The 21,975-nt window shown below is 40.3% G+C and overlaps 1 protein-coding gene across 3 annotated transcripts in view; it reads left to right on the forward strand.

Moving 5' to 3' along the window:
• The window catches only part of myom1a (myomesin 1a (skelemin)), a 31,380-nt gene that overhangs the window by 2,641 nt on the left and 6,764 nt on the right, over window positions 1-21,975 (forward strand). For all 3 annotated transcript variants that reach the window (XM_021324928.2, XM_012879327.3, XM_021324930.2), the window contains 27 exons: window positions 2,184-2,324; window positions 2,432-2,618; window positions 2,721-2,878; window positions 3,037-3,129; window positions 3,273-3,361; window positions 4,124-4,168; window positions 4,877-5,038; window positions 5,162-5,323; window positions 5,683-5,824; window positions 6,726-6,925; window positions 7,000-7,056; window positions 7,685-7,809; window positions 11,021-11,204; window positions 11,399-11,573; window positions 11,815-11,936; window positions 12,769-12,965; window positions 13,287-13,413; window positions 15,483-15,667; window positions 15,759-15,873; window positions 16,140-16,296; window positions 18,246-18,352; window positions 18,546-18,590; window positions 18,786-18,922; window positions 19,014-19,158; window positions 19,365-19,424; window positions 19,508-19,575; window positions 19,670-19,795. In XM_021324928.2, coding sequence (XP_021180603.2) covers window positions 2,184-2,324; window positions 2,432-2,618; window positions 2,721-2,878; window positions 3,037-3,129; window positions 3,273-3,361; window positions 4,124-4,168; window positions 4,877-5,038; window positions 5,162-5,323; window positions 5,683-5,824; window positions 6,726-6,925; window positions 7,000-7,056; window positions 7,685-7,809; window positions 11,021-11,204; window positions 11,399-11,573; window positions 11,815-11,936; window positions 12,769-12,965; window positions 13,287-13,413; window positions 15,483-15,667; window positions 15,759-15,873; window positions 16,140-16,296; window positions 18,246-18,352; window positions 18,546-18,590; window positions 18,786-18,922; window positions 19,014-19,158; window positions 19,365-19,424; window positions 19,508-19,575; window positions 19,670-19,795 — 3,511 coding nt within the window. The remainder of the gene's footprint in view (window positions 1-2,183; window positions 2,325-2,431; window positions 2,619-2,720; window positions 2,879-3,036; window positions 3,130-3,272; window positions 3,362-4,123; window positions 4,169-4,876; window positions 5,039-5,161; window positions 5,324-5,682; window positions 5,825-6,725; window positions 6,926-6,999; window positions 7,057-7,684; window positions 7,810-11,020; window positions 11,205-11,398; window positions 11,574-11,814; window positions 11,937-12,768; window positions 12,966-13,286; window positions 13,414-15,482; window positions 15,668-15,758; window positions 15,874-16,139; window positions 16,297-18,245; window positions 18,353-18,545; window positions 18,591-18,785; window positions 18,923-19,013; window positions 19,159-19,364; window positions 19,425-19,507; window positions 19,576-19,669; window positions 19,796-21,975) is intronic.

Here is a 21,975-nt window from a genome sequence, read left to right on the forward strand (position 1 = left end):
GTTTTAATTCTAGGCATTACAAGACTTATTTACGCAAAGTAAAACAATTTGTCTTTTCAAAACCAGGAGAGCTGCCAGGCGCATACACAGGCACATACATGCACCGCCGTGTCAACAAACGTTTCATCGTGTGACATTGGGGAAGATGTTTTCTGTTGTGTTGTTTTACCTTGGTGTAGGACTCATGTACATGCTGGACATGTTGCATCCTGAATGAGGTCAGGGAAAGAATTTCAGCAGTAGCCGAGAGCTGCCAGATATATTCATAGACAGCTGAGCTATTTCTGAACACTTGACATGAGGCTTTGCCATCAGGCCAACTGTAAATACACTGTGTGGAGCACAGGACACTGTCACAAACCTCCATTAAAGGTTAGTCCTGTTTAAAATCATTGTCCCATTAGTTGCACAGCACTGCTCGCAGGTGCATGTGCATTTGTGCTTTCCAGAAACTACGTTTTGTGTCTAATTTTCTTTTGTGTGGAAATATCTATTCCTATAAAATCCTGCGCCTGAGTAAGACACCATTTCTTTTCCGGCTTTAAGAGCTGAAATTCTCGTTTCAATTGAGAAAGCTTTTTATTCCCCCGACTCCCTATTCAGCGAACCTGGTGAGTCAGCAGCGGAAGTAACTTCTTGACACAGCGTGGACCCTTTGTGGCGTTCTCTTCAGATGTATTCCTCTCACTTGCATTCGGCTTCCTGCGTGACCGTGATCCTGGCTCTTGGGTCTGAAACAGATAATCCAACTCTTTGTTGAGCCACCTAGGCAGAGGAAGGCATATTTTAAGTGAAAGCGGGGCTTTAAAGTGGACCTTTCCAACACGCTTCATATCCACGGGTTTTTGCTCCATTTATAAACCCTGCTGCTTACACAAAAAAAAAAGGTCTAAAAGGTAGATGAGTCAGAGAGTAGTATCAGGTCAGGGTCTGGAGGGTGGATGTAAATGCAGCATCTTTTCTGAGTCGGACTGCAGAGTTGGTTGTAAATGGGCTTTTATGTAACCGACATGTTTATTTAAGGGGGTGTGCATAAAGCCAACAGTGAGACTGTGAAGTTATTTAAATAATGCACTTCAGCTTTGCATTTTCTCCCCCTTTGGGAATATCGTGTTTATTTTTTACAAACAAATGTGTCAGCTGTCAGTTTATAAAGCAGATCTTACATCATAGCCAATGGCTGTGAATTGTGCCCTGGGAGCGAGCCACACATTTAGTAACCCCCCAACCCACCCAGCCCTCCCACCTCCACAGACAACCAAACACGTACTCACCTGACAAGTCCCTCTTTGACCAGGAAGGAGCGTGAACATGTAGTTTATCAGAAGAACTGAAAAACATTTATCTATTATCACTAGATCTAAATGGATAAATATAAAGATAAATTGATAGATTGACTAAGCGGATAATTTTTTTTATATTTTTTTAGAAAACTAAAAACATCCTCTTTTTACTTGGGAGTTCATGGGATTTTCACTGTTATATTTAAAGCATCCACCATCAGCCTTAGCAGATAAATGTTTTGAGAAGTATAAGTCCTTTTATTGTGCATATCATCTGTTTGTCTTATGGTGCCCCTACCGATGGTGTTTAGCCCTGAGCAGAAAGCAACATAATTCTAATCAAAAACTGATCACAGCCATCGAATGACAGCCTTAAAAAAGATAACTTCTAGCAGTACCTCCTAAGGTGATTTAGGGTCACTGGTTTTAGATGGGAGTGTTTTGGTGGGCTAGAATACTTTCTCTGCATGTGTTTATAAAGACAAAAAAGTTTGAAACATAATATTTAAAAAAATGAAATACTGACAGACTGTTGACTTGCCTTGTTTCAATAAAATAAGGAATATTTTACATTTTCCAAACATGATGGCTTAGTGAAACACCTTGAACTACAGTATTTAGCAAATCTCAAAGAAACACTATTGTTGTTTTATTAAAACTATTTTCATCTAGGATTTTTACAAAATTTCAAAACAAGATAGAAAACTTTAGATGTAATTTTTGGGTTCGCTGATTTTCGTCAGCTAAGTCGGAAAAAAATAAATAAAGCAGCAGGCTGTTGCTTGACTTCAAAGGCCATATCTTGTCCTTCATACTGTAGTCAGACTCCTCAGACTTTACTTCATGGAACGGTTTACTGACAAACTGTTTGTAACCTTGGTGTCCTCCTTTACTTCGAAGCCGGAAGGTGTCTGTAAAGACAGCGAAGGGGCAGGAGGTGGTTAAACTGAGCCCGCTACCCAAAAGAGCCAAACGCACCTATCTGGCGATGGACAAGGACAAAGAAGTAATAGGCTACGTCATTCCTGTATTTAGAGCAAAGTGAGTACGAGACACTGAAATCAAGTGTTAGTTTTATCATAGGTACTGACACCAAATTGTTTTGAGGCAATTTCTGTACATCCTGGTGACATTTTGTTTTTCTGTAGCCATGACGTAGTTCGGGGTCTGATGGAGGCTCAGGAGGAGGATGTTGCAGAGGAGGGCATTAACTATGTGGCCATGAGGAACCTGTTTGTCAGGGAGGCCAGGGAGTCCGTGGATGTTAAGGTTGAGAAGAAAACAAGGACGAAGCATGTCAGGGAATCGGCAGAGCGCCTGCAATTTGACAGAACGGTAAGCCCTGTTTATTCCCCTTTTTAATGAGTTTGAACTCACAAAGCCACCGTTTCACCTTACGAATTTACATCCCTACTTGGGTTCGCTCTCACGCTGAAGATGGAGGAATGGTCGGAGTTTCGCAAGAAGATGCACCCAGATAGGCTGACGCACCCTCCGGAGTTTATTGTCAAGCCCCGCGGACAGACCGCGTGGGAGGGCAATACGGTCAGGCTGCACTGCACCGTGGCCGGATGGCCCAAACCAAGGATTGCTTGGCAAGTTATTTTCCAAGTTTGATCAAGTTTGAATGGTTACAACAGAGGCTGAGTTGGCTCTTTTTCAACAACTGCTGCATATAAATGTACACATTTGTTTCCTGTTGAGTAACATAAACTACAAAGACCAATTAAATGTCAATCTGCTGTTTTTTAAGGTACAAAAACAATGTGCTCATTGATGCCAAGGCCCACCCTGAGAAGTACACAGCCGAAAGCATTTACAACATGCACTCCCTGGAGATCAAGAAGTAGGTAATCCTTCACCTCGCTCTCCACTTTGCTTCAGCTCCGATTAATCACCCATACTGCAAATTATCCACATGTTCAACCTTCTGCTGTGTCAAACATTAACAGACAGCTCATTTCTCACCTGTGCACATTTTACTTTTAGTTGCGATTTCTTGGATACTGCTCAGTATTATGTCTCCGCTCTCAATGTGAAAGGGGAAGCTTCCTCGGCAGCTACTGTTGTTGTCAAAAGTAGGTAGCGGTGTTCTTTTGCATGTGGTTCCAGTTTTTGTCAGCAGCAGTTACAGACTCTTCCAATTAAAGCTCAAAGTCGAGGTTTAAAATTGCATAATTTAGCAGAGTTCCAAGCATGAGCATCAGAAGTGGGGGCTGTCAGCGATGCACTGCCCTTTTCTGGCCTTTTAGTGGCGGATGGATGTACTGTCTTAGCTCAACAGAAGCTATACATTTAAAACATATAGCAGCACCAAAAAATATTAGATTTTTTTGTCATTATAGAAGATCCTAAGAAATTATTAACAGCAGCTTTGTCCTAGAAGAGAAAATAAACAACAACACACCCTGTTGATGAACAAGCTAGTGTTAGCACTGTGGCCTGGGGCCTTGGAAAAAAAAAAACATTCAGTCAAAAATTACGCAGAGTGATATTTTTTGTTTTTTTTAATGATATTATTTCTTTATGGCATGCTATTAGGCAGATAAATACAGTAAGAAGTGTAGTATTTGGGGTTGATGATATTGCAATTAGCAATTAGCTAATTCCACCATGACAAGATCTGCACAACAAATGCTGCTAGCACATTTTCAACACAACTGAGCTAGCATGAAGCTAAGTTGCTGCATGAACATCTAGTGTTTTTTTATGGTCAAATAACATTAAAATGACAAAAATAAAAAAAAATTAGAGTGGACTTTTCTGTGTGTTTTTAGTTTGTTTTAATATACTGCATGAAGTTATGTCAAGCAAACTTCTTGATGTAAATTTCTTCATAGGGTTTCAAGATGGTACAGAGGAAGGCCCATTTGATCCCAAACCACGTAAGATAATCACATATATTGTGTTTTTAGATTTGCCTTAAAAGAGTAGTTAAAACTTTCCTTAATTACATTTTTATTGTAGTTTTCATGAAATGTTAAAAACCAGCGCATGATAACAAAAGTCTACCTTTGTGTCTCTGAAGTTTTTTAAAAATAATGGTAAACCCCTGAGTATAAAAATCAAGGTTTGAAACCCATTTGTTTAGAGTATTTCTCTTGAAATTATTAACTACAACATCATTAATTTCAGTCAGTAGTATAACTTTACTTTCCTTAATAATACCTCTACAGTGTACTTTTTAATGGTTTTTTTTTTATTTTGTTATTATATCAGGCACTTTGAATTGTCTTTTTGCTCAAAGGTGCTATACAAATAAATGTGCCTTGCCAAATATTTTTAATATTAATATGATTAATATAATATATATTCATATAATCAATCTTTTGTTACGTTAAGACAATGTTTCATGCTAATCACAGGTAAAGAGCCATAAAAGGATGTGCCAATAATCACCGTATCATTTCCTAAAATAACATATTCTAACAACACAAGTTCTAGGTTCTTAGGGTTATTCATATTTTAGACTTCCTTTTTCTTTTATAAGGTGCCTTAGGACCATCAGATAAAGTTAGACCACAAATAGTAGAAGAAAATGTAGGACGTAATTTCAACAGTAACATAAAATACCATCTGTTCTCTGTTTTCAGACGGTTTTTGCCCCGAACATGGTGTTACTTTTGAGACAAGCATCATTGACAAATTTGAAGTGGCCTTTGGTCGTGAGGGGGAAACACTGAGTCTGGGCTGCACTGTCATCATTTATCCCACTGTGAAAAAGTACCAGCCTGATGTGGTGTGGTACAGAAACTGTAAGTTGGGAAATTAAATAATATCAGATATTGTTTTCTCTTCATTTGATTGCAATCCATAATCCTACCAAGTCTAATAATAATAATAAGGTATTTAATATGAGGTTATTGCTTTTTTATCAGCTACGCCGTTGAAGCCCTCTAAGTGGGTGCACACCCACTGGTCTGGGGAACGCGCCACTCTCACTCTCACCCACCTTAACAAGGAAGACGAGGGCATGTACACCCTGCGCGTCAACACAAAATCCGGCTTTGACACCTACTCAGCCTATGTGTTTGTCAGAGGTAAAGTGCCTAAAATAGACAGTATAAGACTCAAGCAACAGAGATGTGGCAAATCTTTTTGGTTTCTTTCTGGTCACATTTGTTACCAATTCTGTTCGGTCATTGAAAGAGCAGACAGCATGAGTATTTATCTGTTAATGTTCAACACTTCTTTCTGAGTTGAGATTTTCTGAATGTCCTTCCAGACTATAATATAATGCATCCCAGCTAGTTACTGTGGGGCCATATTAAGTATCGCTGCAATTAGGTCAGACAATGAAACCTGAGAGTAAACTGAAGAGCCACCTAATTTAGAAACAGCACCGCTCATAAGTATGTGTGGATCCGCTGACATCTCTGTGGGTCTCTTGCTTTGCAAGACGCTGATGTGGAGGTGGAGGGGGTTCCTGTGGCCCCCCTAGATGTGCGCTGCCACGATGCCAACAAGGACTATGTGGTGGTCACCTGGAAGCAGCCAGCAGTGGAGGGCAGCAGCCCCATCCTCGGATACTACATTGACAGGTGGCCCAGCTTTGGTTTATTTTAGAAAACATTTGTTTAAAAAAATTTATGCAACTATAAAAATTAATTTTGTATTTGGGACACACAAGGCGAGTGGTTTAATTTTATGCTTTTGCGTGAAAATGAACCCTCTTGCAAACAGTAATTGTCCAAATTTCTTTGATTTATATCTATTTTCTAATTCCAGTCATTTTGAAAAAATATGTTTTAAATTCATTGAATTTTAATATCAAACACACATAACCTGATATTTCTAACTATGATTTCATCTGATAGGTAAAACAAGCCATCCAAACAAACCTGGCCCTAAAATGTAATTTTACTTTCACCATTAAATCATACATAAACTGAGAAACCATTTTTTTTTTATTGGACAGCTAAGCTTGATTAACCAATTCATACCCAGTCTGGTGGATATAACAAACCTGTAGAATCAAGAAATCTCTCTGATGACATAGCGCTGGCTTAAAGAGCTAAACACAACACATATTCCCAGATTTAAAGAAATTTAGAAAAAAAGTAAAGTCAGTGATATCTATTAGTCTGCAAAGGTTTACAAAATGATTTTTTAATTAATGTCTCTTGGCACTCCAGCAACTCACAATGAGAGCCATTATCCACAATCAGGTGAAAAATGAAAGAGTGGGGAAAATTCCCAGGAGTAGCAGACCAACCAAAGTTACTCTGAGAAAGAGTACAAGGTAAAAATGGTAGTCATGGGAGAGTTTCAGGGCAAAAAGAACCCAACTGCTAAAGATCTGAAACATTTAAGCGTGACAAAAAAAAGGGAAAAACCAAAGACATTTGTTAGGGGGCAAATACTTTTTCTGAGCACTTTGAGGCAGCTAATAATAAAAAAAACTATTTTAACAACTGGCATGTTGATGTTTTGTATTGGAAGGTGTGAAGTGGGCAACCATCACTGGGCCCAGTGCAATGATGCCCCGGTCAAGTACGCCCGCTTCCCTGTAACCGGACTGGTGGAGGGACGGTCTTATGTCTTTAGGGTGCGTGCCTTCAACAAGGCGGGAGTCAGTCGCCCATCCCGCGTCTCCGAGCCTGTGGTTGCCATGGATCCTTCAGACAGAGCACGCCTCAGAGGTTTGGAGACACAAAAGAAACCCGTTGGCGCACTTCTCCACTTGAATTACTCATGTTTGTGCTCTGCCCTACAGCCGGGCCCCTGGCACCTTGGACTGGGGTGATCAAGTTCACAGAAGAGGAACCTACTGGTATAACAATTTGTGTGATAGTTCTTTGTTGATAAAACCGGGGAAAGAGAGGCACCGCTTATGATGAAAACTGGCATCGATCAAAGTTTTTCGGAATAAACTAGAATTTGTCTCTCAATATTTGATTCCCATTTTTGTTACTTATCCTGTAGTGTCTTACATTTGACCAAATAAATACAGAAAAGCTTTCGGCATGCAGTAATTTCACAATTTTTGACCCTCTGTCATGCCAGTATGACTACTTTAATTTTTTTTAACCTTAATATGTACTTTTACCAGTAAGACTAAATTGTCCAAACTTGAAACAATCAGTATCTAACAATGTTTCTAACTATAGGCAAACCAGTGTGGACTATTTTAAATGTTGTTTCCCCCTGCCTCCTTTTTAATATATACATATCTGTGTTGGCTTGTAACTATCAATAAATCCGTCTAAAAACTGATTGGCTTAAAATAGTTTTTCCCCAATAAGACTTTCTACATTGCTGCTGGCGTTGAAACCACATTAGTCATCAGCTAGAAAGCTTGATATTTCCATTTTAACTGAGTCACCAGTTATGTAAACCGGTCATCATACATTAGTCTCGATTACCATTGTGAAATCACGAGTGTGTGTGTTTATCCACAGTGGGTGTTGTTCCTGGAGAACCTGCTGATGTTGTGGTCACAGAGGCCACCAAGAGTTATGTGGTGCTTGCCTGGAAGCCCCCAGAGCAAAGGGGTCATGAAGGAGTCATGTATTACATTGAAAAAGTAAGAAGAAGTTTGTATTTGTTTTTGTTTTTTTTTACATTTTCATGTTCTCAGTTTGTTTCTGTTACTCTTGTTTCCAGTTCCTCTGTCCCACTCCACTTGTTTTCTTAATCCTTTTACCTGCAATGGGTTGCTTGTTATCTTTCTTTGGGACATTGTTGTTGCTTCCTGGTTGTTTGTTCATCTGTCCTTCCATGGAGTACTTAATGCAGTGATTTCAATTTGTACTGCTAGTCAGAAATCAGATTTAAGAATGACTTAACAGCCGGGTTGTGTTTTAGTGGATCTTGTGGATCTGTTGTTCTTAGGGACCAGTCTACAAGAATAAGAAAATACCTAAACAAACTAAAATAATGTACCTCAGGGATGAATCTATCTATCTGTCTGTCCATCTTTCTGTCTATATCATGTCATCTCAAAGCTGATTGGGCTAGACAGATTTAGGTGGCTGGATGCCTTAGTAGGTGAAGATTCTCAGTCATCAAGGTCATGATCAATCCTAAAAAAGTTTCAAAAAATAAAAAACTGGACTTCTATTCTGAAGCTGAAGACGTTTTGCTTCCCATCCAGGAACGTTTCTCAATTCAAAATGATTGGAGTAGCGTGGAGTTCCAAGCTTTATAGACCTTTATTGACCTTCTCCTGGATATAATCCCTAATAACATGAGATCTAACAAGCACTTACAAAAAGAAGATCACAGACTACCTCCAACAATTTGAAAAAGACAAGGGAATCAACCATTCCTCTTATTACAGATTATATCCAGATGACGTTCCATGCTTATATAGACTTCCCAAAATCCACAAGGAAGGAATACCACTCAGACCCATTGTCAGCAGCATTAATTCAGTGACTTACAACATTGCTATATATCTCGCTGGTATTTTAGCCCCTCTGGTGGGAAACACATCACATCACTTAGAGAACTCCACAGATTTAGCAAACAAAGTCAAACATCTAAAGGTGGTGCCAGGAGAAATTCTTGTATACTTTGATGTCATTTCACTTTTCACTTGCATACCTTCAACAGACATGGTAGAAACAGTCAGAAAATGTCTTCAACAAGATGATAACAGGACTAATTTCACTCTGGACCAGATCTGTACCCTACAGGAACTTTGTCTTTCCACAACCTACTTCATGTTCAATGATAATTTTTACAGACAGAAGCATGGTTGTACTATGGGATCTCCAGTGTCACCGATGGTGGCCAATCTTTACATGGAAGAAATGGAAAAAAGAGCCTTGGACTCTTTCAGAGTAACTTAACCAAGCCACTGCTTCAGATATGTGGATGACACTTGGGTCAAAGTCCAGGGAATAGAAGTAGAAGCATTCACCAGACACATGAACTCAGTGGACAACAACATCAGGTTTACCAGAGAAGATGCCAACAACAACAAGTTACCTTTTCTGGACTGCTTGGTGAGCATGGAAAGAGATGGAAGCCTCAACATTGAAGTCTACAGGAAACCTACTGACACAGACCAATTTCTTCTTTTTGATTCTCACCATCCACTGGAGCACAAACTTTCTGTCATCAGAACCTTACACCATCGAGCCGAACATGTCCCCACTAGGACAGAAGGGAAGAACAACGAACAGAAACACGTCAAAGATGCTCTCCAAACGTGTGGATACCCTAACTGGACTTTTGTCAAATCAACAAAGCAGCCCAAAAGACACGCCACAGAACAGAACGCGAAGAAGAACAAAACAGAAACATTTTCTTCCCATATGTTGCTGGAGTCTCTGAAAAGGTCAGGAGGATTTTCTCTAAACACAAGATCCCAGTACATTTCAAACCAAACAGGACCCTCAGACAGAGACTGGTCCATCCTAAGGACAAAACCCCCAAACCTAAGATGAGCAGTGTGGTGTATGCAGTTCAGTGCAGTGAGGAATATCCTGATATTTCTATTGGGGAAACCATACAACCTCTCCACAGACGCATGGCTCAACACAGGAGAGCTACCTCCTCAGGACAAGACTCAGCCGTCCACCTGCAGCCCAAGGACAAAGGACACTCAGCTGCTTATCTCCAGCTGTCAATGGGCGAGAGGCGGGGTACACCCTGGACAGGTCGCCAGTCTATTGCAGAGAATAGAAGTCTAGTTGTTTTATTTTTTGACCTTCTTTTTGCTAGAGGCATAGCTTGCAAGTAAAACAGACTTTGATGAAAGCTAACATATCCAGTAACACTCAAGTCTGAAGCTTACTTTCTTGTCATAAAAACCTTTTGATTTGATCTTATTACATTTGCTGTCCTGGACCAGTTTTATTCTGAAAAGAGGAACGTTGCAAAACTTATACAATGCAACAATACATAGAGGTGCAGGACGGCTTTTAACAAATTCTTGAACAACATTACTGTGGTATTGTTGTCAGAGGGAACCAGTAATTGAAACTAAAAATCCTAACTTGGTTTGTTTGGGATTTTAATATGAAGCAGATCTCTTAAAAGCTGCAACATTGTTACCTCTTTAGTCAGCCAGCAAAGATAACATGCAAAAGAGTTTTACCCTGGGACTGGCTGGTGAATATCTCCTAGCCTCGTGAGACCATCCTGATCTCGCGAGCTTTCAAGGTTTCACTCGCAGATCAGTCTGGCTACTCTCCGTTAAAGAAAATTTGGAGCCGTTCACCAAACGAACGTCCAATCAGCGTTGGCTTTGAGGCGGGTTGAGGTGTGACGCAACGGGAAGCGCGTCAGTTCAGTCTAAAGAACATGGCGGCTTCAGCCGATGAAACTAGCGTTAGCGTGGCTATCGAGCAAGTTTTATCGGAATTACAGAGTATTTCTTTGCTGAGCTAACGAGCCTTTACCTGCAGCAGCAAGAGTAGCTTGGCTTGTGGCTGTGTTTTCGTCGTCGTTCTGTTACGAGCGACGAGGAATCTGATTGGTTCATTTGGCCCGTCTATCACCAACATAGGCCAATCAGCTAACCAGTATTTTCGCCCCTTCCCAAAATGACTTCAACGGAAGGTTTCCAGATGGATATGCGGAGCAAATCTATCTGGCGGAGTCAGGTAAAATATCTCCAGCACTACATGCAGAATACATGTAGTGGACACTGCAGAGTGGACAAGGCAGCAGTCTATCCCAGTGAAATAAAACTGCAACAGAAAACGACAGATAAATGGCTTATATAGTTAGTTTTTATAAACACTTGGACCTTTAAAAGTTTCCCTGCCCTCTGTTTCCCACAGTGTATTCAAGGGACAGACACCTGGCAGAGAGTGAACAGCGGGATGCCAGTGAAGTCTCCACGCTTTGCCGTCTTTGACCTGGCGGAGGGTAAATCGTACAACTTCCGCGTGCGATGCTGCAACTCCGCCGGCGTGGGCGAGCCCTCTGTACCCACCGGAGAAATCATTGTCGGCGACAAACTTGGTGAGCTGACAAAGCTCGCAGCTATATATCAGTACAGGCTCTGCATACAGACAACCCTGCTGCATCATTTAACAGGATAACATCCCTGGTTTATTCCAGACCTGTTTCTGCACTTAAAGAGGGCTTCATCTTCACAGAGTTTCTATATGTTACGTCCTATGAAATATGCATTTTGTCTCTTTATTTTCCCACAGATCTTCCTTCTGCTCCAGGCAGTCCGGTAGCCACCAGGAACACTGACACCTCAGTAGTTGTCACCTGGGCGGCATCGAAGGATGTCAAGCACTTGGTTGGCTACTACATTGAAACAAGCGTGGTGGGCACTGATGTGTGGATGCCTTGCAACAATAAACCTGTCAAGCAGACCAGGTGGACAGTTTTTCTTTTTACCTCAAAACTGCAGTTGGCAGGAAGTTAGAATTTGTCTGGAAATATGTCCTTTTGTTTCTTTCATCATATATCGATGACACATTAACGACCCAGAATTTGCACGCAGCCTTGTACTGCAGCTGAATCATAAAAAGTATTCTTTCCCGCGAGGGGAAGTGCCCCTTGGCGGCCTGCAGAATGCATCAATAAAATCAAACTGGCTTGAACGTATTCCTTTCAGGTTTGTGTGCCACGGCCTCACCACAGGGTCCAACTACGTGTTCAGAGTAAAGGCGGTGAATGCGGCCGGATACAGCCAGAACTCCTCCAATTCTGATGCCGTGGTTGTGCTGGCCGCCATCTGTGAGTGCCCCTCTTTACAAATTATCCCCCCCGTTGTTCACATGCGCTGTCATATTCGGCCCACGCTTTGACCCGCTCCTCTGCCTTCCGGGATGGTTTTAAATAATTACAGACCCATTTAATTATTAACAAGAGAAATCTCTCTAAAGAAAACCCAAAAATATATTTTTTTTAGCTTTTACCACCACTTCACAATATAACTCCCAGCGGTGCATCCACTGAATACTAATACAGCATGTGTCTGCATGGAAAATGTAATTAATAACTCTGCATCCAGCCATTTCCCATTTTTTCTCTTTGCCGTCTTTAGGCTCATACATCAGATAGTGTTTCAAGATGCTTTACTACATGTCAGTATCGATTTTGTCTTTACTGGATTCTGCTGGGGTTCTGTTCTGCTGTTTGCTAACTCTTCAGGGGAGCCTGTTGGTGCATGACCAAGCTGAAGGCTAAAGCAATGTGTTCTCAAACAGCATGTTCCTAGGAGACTCTTGTCTGGCTGCAGTAACTTTCTATGAATGACACTCGCCGACTTTTGGCCTTGAGCGTAAGTATTTTACCCAGTGACGCAGCTCTCAAAACAGCGTGACGCTGCTGTGTGTGAAGCTTGTAACTAGCCTTTGTAGTTTTCGTGTCTACAGAAAGTATATAACTCTTTACGGGTGGCTTCTGCTTTAGGATAAGCTAATACAGCAACAGTAACTATCATAGAAATGAAAACATTTAGGTGATTTCGGGTACGTCAAATTATTGCTTTTGAAAAAAATAATAATAATAAAAAGGTGTCTCTAACCCCATTTTTTCTCTTCCTCACAACTACTTCTTATCAAAGCTGTACCTGCAAGTCCCACCAATGTGACCCTGTTGGAAGCTGTGAAGGACTACATGGTGCTGGGTTGGACAGCACCCACTAACAACGGGGGAGCAGATATCAGAGGATACTTTGTGGACTACAGGACAGTAAAGGGAAGCGTTTATGGAAAATGGCATGAAATGAACGAAAAGGCTCTCACAACAACTTCCTTTAAGGTAAACCCCTGGATATCACTGAGTCACGCAACTGGTCCTGCTTAAAAATTTTAAAAATATGAAGCTATTTCTTGTTGTTTTCAAGTGTAAACATCTGCATTTAATGGTTAACTGCAAGTCAGTGACTTGATGCAATCTGCTGGGTTTCCTTAGATAAAAATGTTTTTTTGACTAATCTGTCTGTATGATTTGATTGAACTGACTTTGTAAAGTGCCTTGAGATGAGTGCTGTGAATTGGCGCTGTATAAATAAAGTTGGGTTGACTATTTTAAAAGAACTGCTTTGTGTGAGATTAATTTCTGTCTTTTCTCTTGTTTTAGGCCGAGAACCTGAAGGAAAACGTTTTCTACCAGTTCCAAGTCCGTGCAATGAACATGGCAGGCGTGAGCAACCCCTCTGTGCCCAGTGTGGGTTTTGAGTGCAAGGAATGGACCATTACTATCCCAGGTACAAGATACTGCAGTTTCAGCATGCAAACAAATAGATGATTTATTACTTACACTATAATTTACTTTAATGAATATTAGGCATTTTTTTTGAGGGATAATCGCAGATTTAATCTGATTTAAGAAGATCTGTTTGGCTTTTTTCTTTTACCCAAGAATACAAGATACCCTTACAAGCTTGGAGACAACAACTGTGTTGTGCTCCACTTTACTTTCCCCCTCACTGTTCTCTTTTTAACTCTGTCTACGATCAATAGAGAATAGGCAAGAAGAAAATGTCAGAGTATAAACACGCTTAACCCACTATGATTAACAGCTGTATAAAGATTAATCAACCACATGGAGCATCACTAAGTTTCCAAAAGGGAAAAACAGATCAAACAAAAATGCCTGCATTTCTGGAGGCAACATCACAAACACACCTCGAATTCAGCAGAGGGGATCTGTGAGAGACGTTTGTTTTTCTCTGAGGACATCAAAGTCACTTAAACATCAGGGAATGTTTGTGAATAGATCTCTGGCAACAGTAAAAGACTGATCTGATTAAAAGCCTTTTTGCATGACAGATTGGTGAAAATCCCCCAGACTGGAACAAACAAATGTAAAATACAAAATAATATATTCAAGCTGTGAAACTTGTCAGGAGAGGTGTGATGATGTACAACCCAGCTCTTACAGTAGAAGCATAATGAAAAGCAAAAATTTAAGCTAAAGCAGCAACAGTGAAATAACCTGTTTTTGTTGTGATAAACTGACAAAATACAAACATGCTAATAGTAGCATATAAGCTTAAATGCCTGCTATACTAATTGCCCAAGGCACAACGACTGAGACAGTCGCCTTTTAAAGGTGACCTATTATGTAAAATAGCAAACAGTTCAAACGCAAAAAATATTTTAAAAAATCCAGCTGTTTTTGGCAATAAGAAAATGTTGTGTTGGTGTCTGGAAAACGAGCCGTTTGAAAACCTCTCCATTATTTACGTCACAATAGGCGGGCACTGTCCCTCGCCTAGCAACCCCAGCCAAGCCCATCTCCTTATCTAGCAACCCAAGAAAAGTAAAACTGAAACAGACACTGAAGTTGTAAATGTTATCAGAATAAATCACATACACAACTTAATATTTTCATACATGCGGAAAAATGTGCATAGAATTCCCTTACACTTAACTACGGCTGAAAAGACAGACAACGGTTAGCATGATGCTAATTTGCATTGAAAATCCATAGCGATACTAGCGCTATTAGCATCTTATTTTTTTCACAGATTTTTTTGTCCTAAAACAACTAAATGCTTCCTAGAAGTACCTTACACAAACTGACGCTTTATAAAAACCTAACACTCACAAACAGATGTTTCTAGGCAGTTGAGAAGATATACCACGACAGTCTACACAGACAAACAGATACTAATTGGAATTGAAAGCCCCATAGGGATGCTAGCGCTCCTAGCTTCTTATTTTTTTCTCAGATTATTCCAACCTAAAACAACCAAAATGTCTGCCAGAAGTATTTACACAAACCACCACTTTATAAAAACTTATAACACATAACAGGATAGTTTCACACTGCAGAAATGTGGCTTTCAGCATAGCTCTAGGTCTCTCTCTAAGGTAGCCCTGTAGGAATAGACTACTTACCATTCAGAAACCGATTGCCGCATTCTTGCTGGTTCTACAGGAGGCCCCACTTCTTTAGCTTCTGGATCTGATGTCAAAGGTGTACTGTTTCGCAGCCATTTTCATGTGTATAAAGCTCACTTGTAAACACTGAGTTAGGGGGGGTGCAGCCAGCTACAGCTTATTTGCATAAGAGTGACAGAGCTCTAAAAACAGCTCATTCTGAAAGGAGCTCGAAATAGACGAAACTATGAAGGTGAAATATTATTATCTGAGAATGATTTTGTGTAGAAATCTAATGAACATGTTTTGTATAGCCCATAGGCCTATACTAAATGTTTAAAGGAAGCTAAAAAATCAGTATACATTGTAAGAATGTTATCTAAAATGTTTTCTTGTTTAAGACTTCACTATCTTCAAGTAATAAAACAATGTTTTTTGATCTTCCCAGGACCCCCTGTTGGTCTGCATGTGCTTGAGGTTCGTGACACCTCTGTGGTGGTCTTGTGGGAACCCCCTGTGTTTGATGGACGCAGTCCTGTCAATGGCTACTACTTGGACATCAAGGAGGCCTCTGCAGGCGAGGCAGGCTGGAAGGCTGTTCATGAGAAGACCAACAAGAAAAAGTTCATGAAGGTAAATAAGATACATCTAGTCTGATGAGATAAAGAAAAAAAATATACTTTAAGGGCCTACTCTTTGATTCTTATTATTTTTGCTGGTTTAGGTGACTGGGCTGGTGGCAGGAACATCTTACGTCTTCCGAGTGCGTGCTCAGAATCTTGTTGGAGTTGGGAATCCCTCCGCAAATGTGGGTCCAATTCTGGCCCAGACACGCCCTGGTAAATGTGATTCTCTCATTTAAGTCACTCATTCAATTCTCTGGGTTCCTGTGCAGGTCAAGAAAAACAGAAATTCCTTGAATCAGCTATAATTGCCAAGTTTGTGCATACAAACAAGGGATTTGACTTCAGTTCCACTTTTGCTTATTAAGAAAAACATGTATTTCGGTATTGATGCATGACTTAATAGTTTATGTGGGTAAAAAACTATTTTTAAGATCTGTTGCTGAACTATCTGACATTTTGAATTATTTCTTTTGTTTTAGGCACCAAAGATATTTATGTGGATGTTGATGACAACGGTGTAATTTCTATGGTCTTCGAGTGCTCTGAGATGAAGGAAGGCTCTCACTTTGTTTGGTCCAAGAATTACCAGGAGATCACAGACACATCTCGCCTGACTATCGTCACCGAAGGGGGCAAGTATGTGTCCTCATTGTGATCGCTGAGTCCAACATACAGCTTCAGTGAGAGACTTACATACAGCTATGATTGGCATGACTTCATTTTAGGCTGTTATTTCATGCATTCAAACTTTTCTTGTTTTTGACTTGAACATAATGATTAGATAAACAAGTTTTCTCCAACCCACATAGTTCTTTTATCAAATTGCACCTTGTACAGTTTGATAAATTGTACATTACCTATCAATACATTTCTAGCATAATTCTGGCCAGATATTTGACTTCTAAGCAGAATTAGTAATTCTGCTTAGAAAATTGACTGGTTTCCCGATACGAAAGCTAACTTTTAAGAGTAGTCCTCAAATCTAAATCAGGGGTTTTCTAGAGGCTTAAAGGAGACAAATCATGCTTTTAATGCCTTCCTTTTGACATCTAAATCATTCTGTTGTGGCATGCACAGAGTGGACCTGCAATGGTCTGGATTCTTCGTTATTGAAGCTCGCAAGTCCCTCTGTTACCTCTGTTCTGAGATTCATCTGAGAGCAACTTGTTTTGGTGCGGCCTCTTTAATTGGCAATGAGGCACATCACACCATCCAGGTCCCAGAGCGTTCCACTTCACCCCAATCTGCTATTTTTGTAGTATGTTGGGGGACTGTGCAATGAAATGTGGGGGTTAATAGAACCAACAATTGAACATTTTCGCTTATCCACTTTTAGCTACAGTGTCCTTCAGCTTGAATTATACAATTGCGGCAAATAAATAAATAAAAATGGCGGATTCACAAAATTTGTTGGCCGGATTTTCGTGACCTTGTTTAGCAGCAAATACTGTGACATAATTGTTAAAAAATGTAATAGAGAAAACTGAATGGTTTGAAAATTAGGACCCCAACTGAATATTTAAATGTACACGCAGGGCCTGGGCAGACTAAATTCAACTTTTCTGCACTCCTCCACTCCTAGAGACTCCAAGTACACAACAAAATGTATTTAAGGGCTAAAAAAGTGGACTTTGCGAGATATGCCCCTCTTAATCGTAGCCTTCTTTATCCATTCCAAAGGCAATTTTGATAAGTGTTTTGGATGATTATCCTCTTGTAACACTAAATTGTGTCCAGATTTCAACCATTATCTTAGCAGTTGAGTTGTGGGGAAGTTGCAGAATTTTGAGGGGGTCTTCCTTCATAAATATAGACTTTGTGCAATAGACCAATACCACTTGTAAATCAACAGCACACAGCATAATGCTGCCACGTTGTTGACAGTACAGTATTCTTGGCTTTGAAATGTTCTCGTTAATTCCTCAAACATACTTCTTGTCATTGTGGCCAAGTGGCTCAATTTAATTTCAGCTTGCAGGTGTTTGGTTTTGGAGAAAGTCCGTTTTCAGTACATTTAAGGCTTGACCTCCAATAGTTCCTGCCTGGGTTGTTCCAGAATCCTAACCTGTTTCCTGTAATCTATAGTTTTGGTCAAATGGGTGAATCTCGGACACAGTTGGGGGCCAGGACAGTGATTGACAATAAAACTACTTCTAAAAGTCTTACATCAAGCAGTCGTAATACTCTCTCTAAAACAATGGCTAGAAGGGTGCCAAGAAGCTAATGAACTCTAGCAAATTTGTTGGTGGCTCAGAAAATACTGAGGATGCAACTTGCCAAGGGACATCTAATTAAACATGGTGTATGTATATATTTTGACTCTCTTATCCACAATAAATTTAAACTTCAGCACATACCTTTTGTTTTTGAAATCACCAAAGATGTATATTGTATTCTCAGTCCACCCCAAAGAGAAAGAAAAAAGGTTGAGATACATAATTAAAAGCTCATGATTTTCACGCCATTCATTTGCATTATGACTACGTGTTAACTTTTCAGCGTGTTTCTCCAACATGTCCCCTTGATCGGTTAGATAAAACTCCTTCATCTTTTCTCACTTTCTATGGTTGCTGCCTTGTCTTTAGATCCAGAGCTATATTTAACAGTCTCTCTCTGGAGGATCTGGGCACCTTCTCCTGTATGGTCACCAACACTGATGGCGTTTCCTCCAGCTACACTCTCACCGAGGAGGGTGAGTCAGCCCACAATCTTGGCAGTGCATACATGTCTGTGTTATCCTGCTTGAATAGCTGCTTGATATTATTTTCACACACTGGGGTATATTTGGCGGACTCAGATCATTCAGTGCTATTTATCAATGTAGTTTGACTTCATATCATTCCAATTTTTTTTTCCCTCTCTTATTGTCTTTTCCTGTTGGACAGCCCTCCTGCGTCTCCTGGACCTTAGCCATGAACACAAGTTCCCTGGTGAATATTAAAACTGAGCTCTAATATCATTTAGGCAGTTATTTATACTCTGTTTACGCAGATATGAATTAGCAACTTACTTTCGGCAATTTACAAGAACAATTAAAGCTATTGTTAACGCTGCGGGAAGCTAGTAAATTCATGCTTCAAGCGCTTGCTTGTGTTAAACGCTTAAATACCTGCTGTACGTTTCAGTTATTCCCTTCAAGAATGAAATGGCCATGGAGCTGCTCGAGAAAGGCCGAGTGCGGTTCTGGGCTCAGCTGGAGAACTTCACTTCTGCCTGCCAAGTGGAGTATGTCTTCAATGATGTCATCATTGAGCAAGGAAAGGTGGGAATAAATGGAAATATAAATGCACATGTGTTGCTCTAATCAGCACCAGTGCTGAAAGCTGCGTGTTTCTCTGCTTCGCTGGCTGCAGAAGTACACGATGAAGTTCGACAAGACCACCGGCCTTGTCGAGCTATTTATGGACTCTCTGGAGGTCACAGACGAAGGAACATTTACCTTTAACCTGGTGGATGGCAAGGCTAAGGGCACTACAAGTCTAGTGCTAATTGGAGATGGTAAGAACTCAAACACAGAGAGGACATCTCATATATGCACATGCAGACGGTTCACAGTTACAGACAAAATGATAAGTCTGCAGGGAAAGAACATGTCCACTGAGGGGCAGCAGATCATTCTTTATATTTTTCGTGTTTGTGATATTTTTATTTGTGTTTTTAAAACTATTTAACTGGCAATGAAAATGCATCCTGTTTTTATGCAGAATTCAGAGAACTACAAAGGAAATCTGAGTTTGAGAGGGCAGAATGGGTCAGGAAACAAGGTAAGGGATATGCCTCACCTCCGACACGTTAAGCTTTCTGCTTATCTTTATGTCTCTCTAACCATTCTGTTTACAATAAACAGGTCCTCACTTTGTTGAGTACCTTGGCTTCACTGTCACTTCAGCTTGTGATGTGCTGTTAAAATGCAAGGTGAAAAAAAACAAAAAAACTTCAGTGATATTAAGCTACTAATATAACCCTTGTAATTCATGTGCCTCAAATTGATCGCTTCCTTCTTCTGCAGATTGGAAACATCAAACCAGAGACTGAGATCATATGGTCCAAGGACTGCATTGAAATTGCTGAGGATGATGAGGGTGCTGAGAAAATCGAGAAAAAGGACAGTGAGCTGACCTTTAATATTGGAAAGGTCAGTCTGTTGGACCGAGGGTGTACTTTGTGAGGAGTTGGGTGTTTATGAGTTAAGCGCTAAAATCGATGCAGTGATGCAGCTCTTGCTTTTGTTGTGGAGCTCTACAAAATGTTGTGCTGCTAGTCATACGGCTCGGACACAGAAATAAACGAAAATATGTTTTTATATAGCTATATATTTATATTTCATAGTTTAACTTAACTTTACTCCTAGACTCAAAACAGTGGATTGATCGATTCAGAAATCTGAGCAAACATATTGAACTGTTGCATTACATGTTCTTCATGCCAAATGATGTCTTTTTCAGCCCAAACATTTCTGGTCAGTTTATTTACTTATTCGTTTTTAACCAGTAGTCATGTTAAATTTGGGCTTTTTCTGATTCATTTGAACAGCATTAATCTGAGGTAGAGTAATTACTCCACATATTCTAAATTCCAATGACATTTCAAAGTAAACAGTTGTATGTGCAGGTTTGAATTTATCAAGGTTTTCTCTGATCCACAGAGGATGAAAATTATACGTATAAACTTATATATAAATACATACATACACCCCAAATATTGGATTCTCCATGTATACAGATGCAGTTTTCAGTCATGCTTGAATGTGCTGATTTGTGCAGCAGGCAGTCATTTTGTCTTGATCAGGACCCGCTAAGTCCACGGTGATGTAAAACTGGTCCCTGTTTTCAGCTTCCAATTTATGCCAGGCTTCAGCCTCAGTTTTTTTTTCCCAGAGTGCTCTGGAACCTCCTAGGCAATTTCCGTTCATCTGAGGGTGTCATCATGAGTTTTAGTTGAGGAGGACCTACACACAGGCAGGAGCAAGGCAGAATCGTGGTGAAGTGATTTAAGGACAAAATAAAGAAGAGACTTAGAAACAGGGGCGAGCACAGAATGAGACCAACGGGAAGCCGAACAGAAACAATTGGCCCACGACAGGAGGATCCAGCAACGAGTGGTTGAAAACAAAGAGATCAAATACAAGGACAATGATTACTGGTGTCAGGAACGGGTGAGTGTGATGAAATGAATGTGGGGAGCATGACGAGATGTACCAAAGGAGAATGGCCACAATTACTGCGAGGGCACACAGGGGAAAATAACTGATCGATACTGACACAAAGGAACACGGGAAACAATGTATCCTCTCTCAAACACGAGAAAGAACCAAAGCAGACTCTGGCCAAAAAGGATGGCTCAGCACAGAAGAGCAACATCCTCAGGCCATGATTATGCCGTTTACACTCCTCTGCCGGGCAGCGGTCACTCTTTTAGGGATGAAGATGTTCACATCCTGATTAGAGGAGAACGTTGGGTTGAAAGGGGGGTACAGGAGGCCATTTTTGTACAGAGAAACCATCCGATGTTAAACAGGGGTGGCGGTCTCCTGGTCCAATTGTCCCCCTCCTACAATGCTGTTATTGCGAGCATGACTCAGCCCCCTGGGAACCATAAGTGTCCTTCAGAGCACTAACGATTGACTGTTAGCCTGATGGTCCTCTTTTGCTTGTGAACAACCAGTTATCAAGGCTGACTTTACCTACAGCTCTACAGACTAAAGAAGTCTCTTGAAGAAGAGACAAAACATTTCAACAAAGAAGAACCTGATCCACTTTCTTTTGTGTCCACCTGGATTATTGAGATGCATTAGGACAAAAAAGAAAGCAAACAAACAAAAAAAACAGGATTCTGAAAACACTAGTCCAAAGGATTATGAAAGACACGGTTTGGTTGTGTTTCAACAATGATCTTGAGCACAACTTAAAAGTGAAATGGATAAAGCAGGCTGATGTTAAGTGGTAGTAGTCTCCTCCCAAAGCTCTCATTAATCTTGGTGAATCGTGTGGATTATGTTTTTATGCTGGGCCTGTGGCAAGAAACCAAACATCTAATTTCAAGGAACTCATTTTCTGAGAATAATGGTGGTCAAATATCTATTCAGGATTATGCCAGAAGGTGCATTTTAAGGACATTTAAACCAAATACATTTGAGAAGCAACTTGCTACGGAGCTGTAAACTAGATATTAGAGGATGTGTATCTATGTATTTTAGTCTGTAAGTATCATTTTGTTCCTGTATGAATAAGAGAAAATCCACATTAGGTTCAAACTTTTGGCTCTTTTTTAAAGAAAGTCATGAAAATGTACATTGCATAATGAAATCACCATGGA

This window comes from Fundulus heteroclitus, chromosome 6 (assembly GCF_011125445.2).
Source record: "Fundulus heteroclitus isolate FHET01 chromosome 6, MU-UCD_Fhet_4.1, whole genome shotgun sequence".
In the NCBI taxonomy this organism is placed as follows: Eukaryota; Metazoa; Chordata; class Actinopteri; order Cyprinodontiformes; family Fundulidae; genus Fundulus; species Fundulus heteroclitus.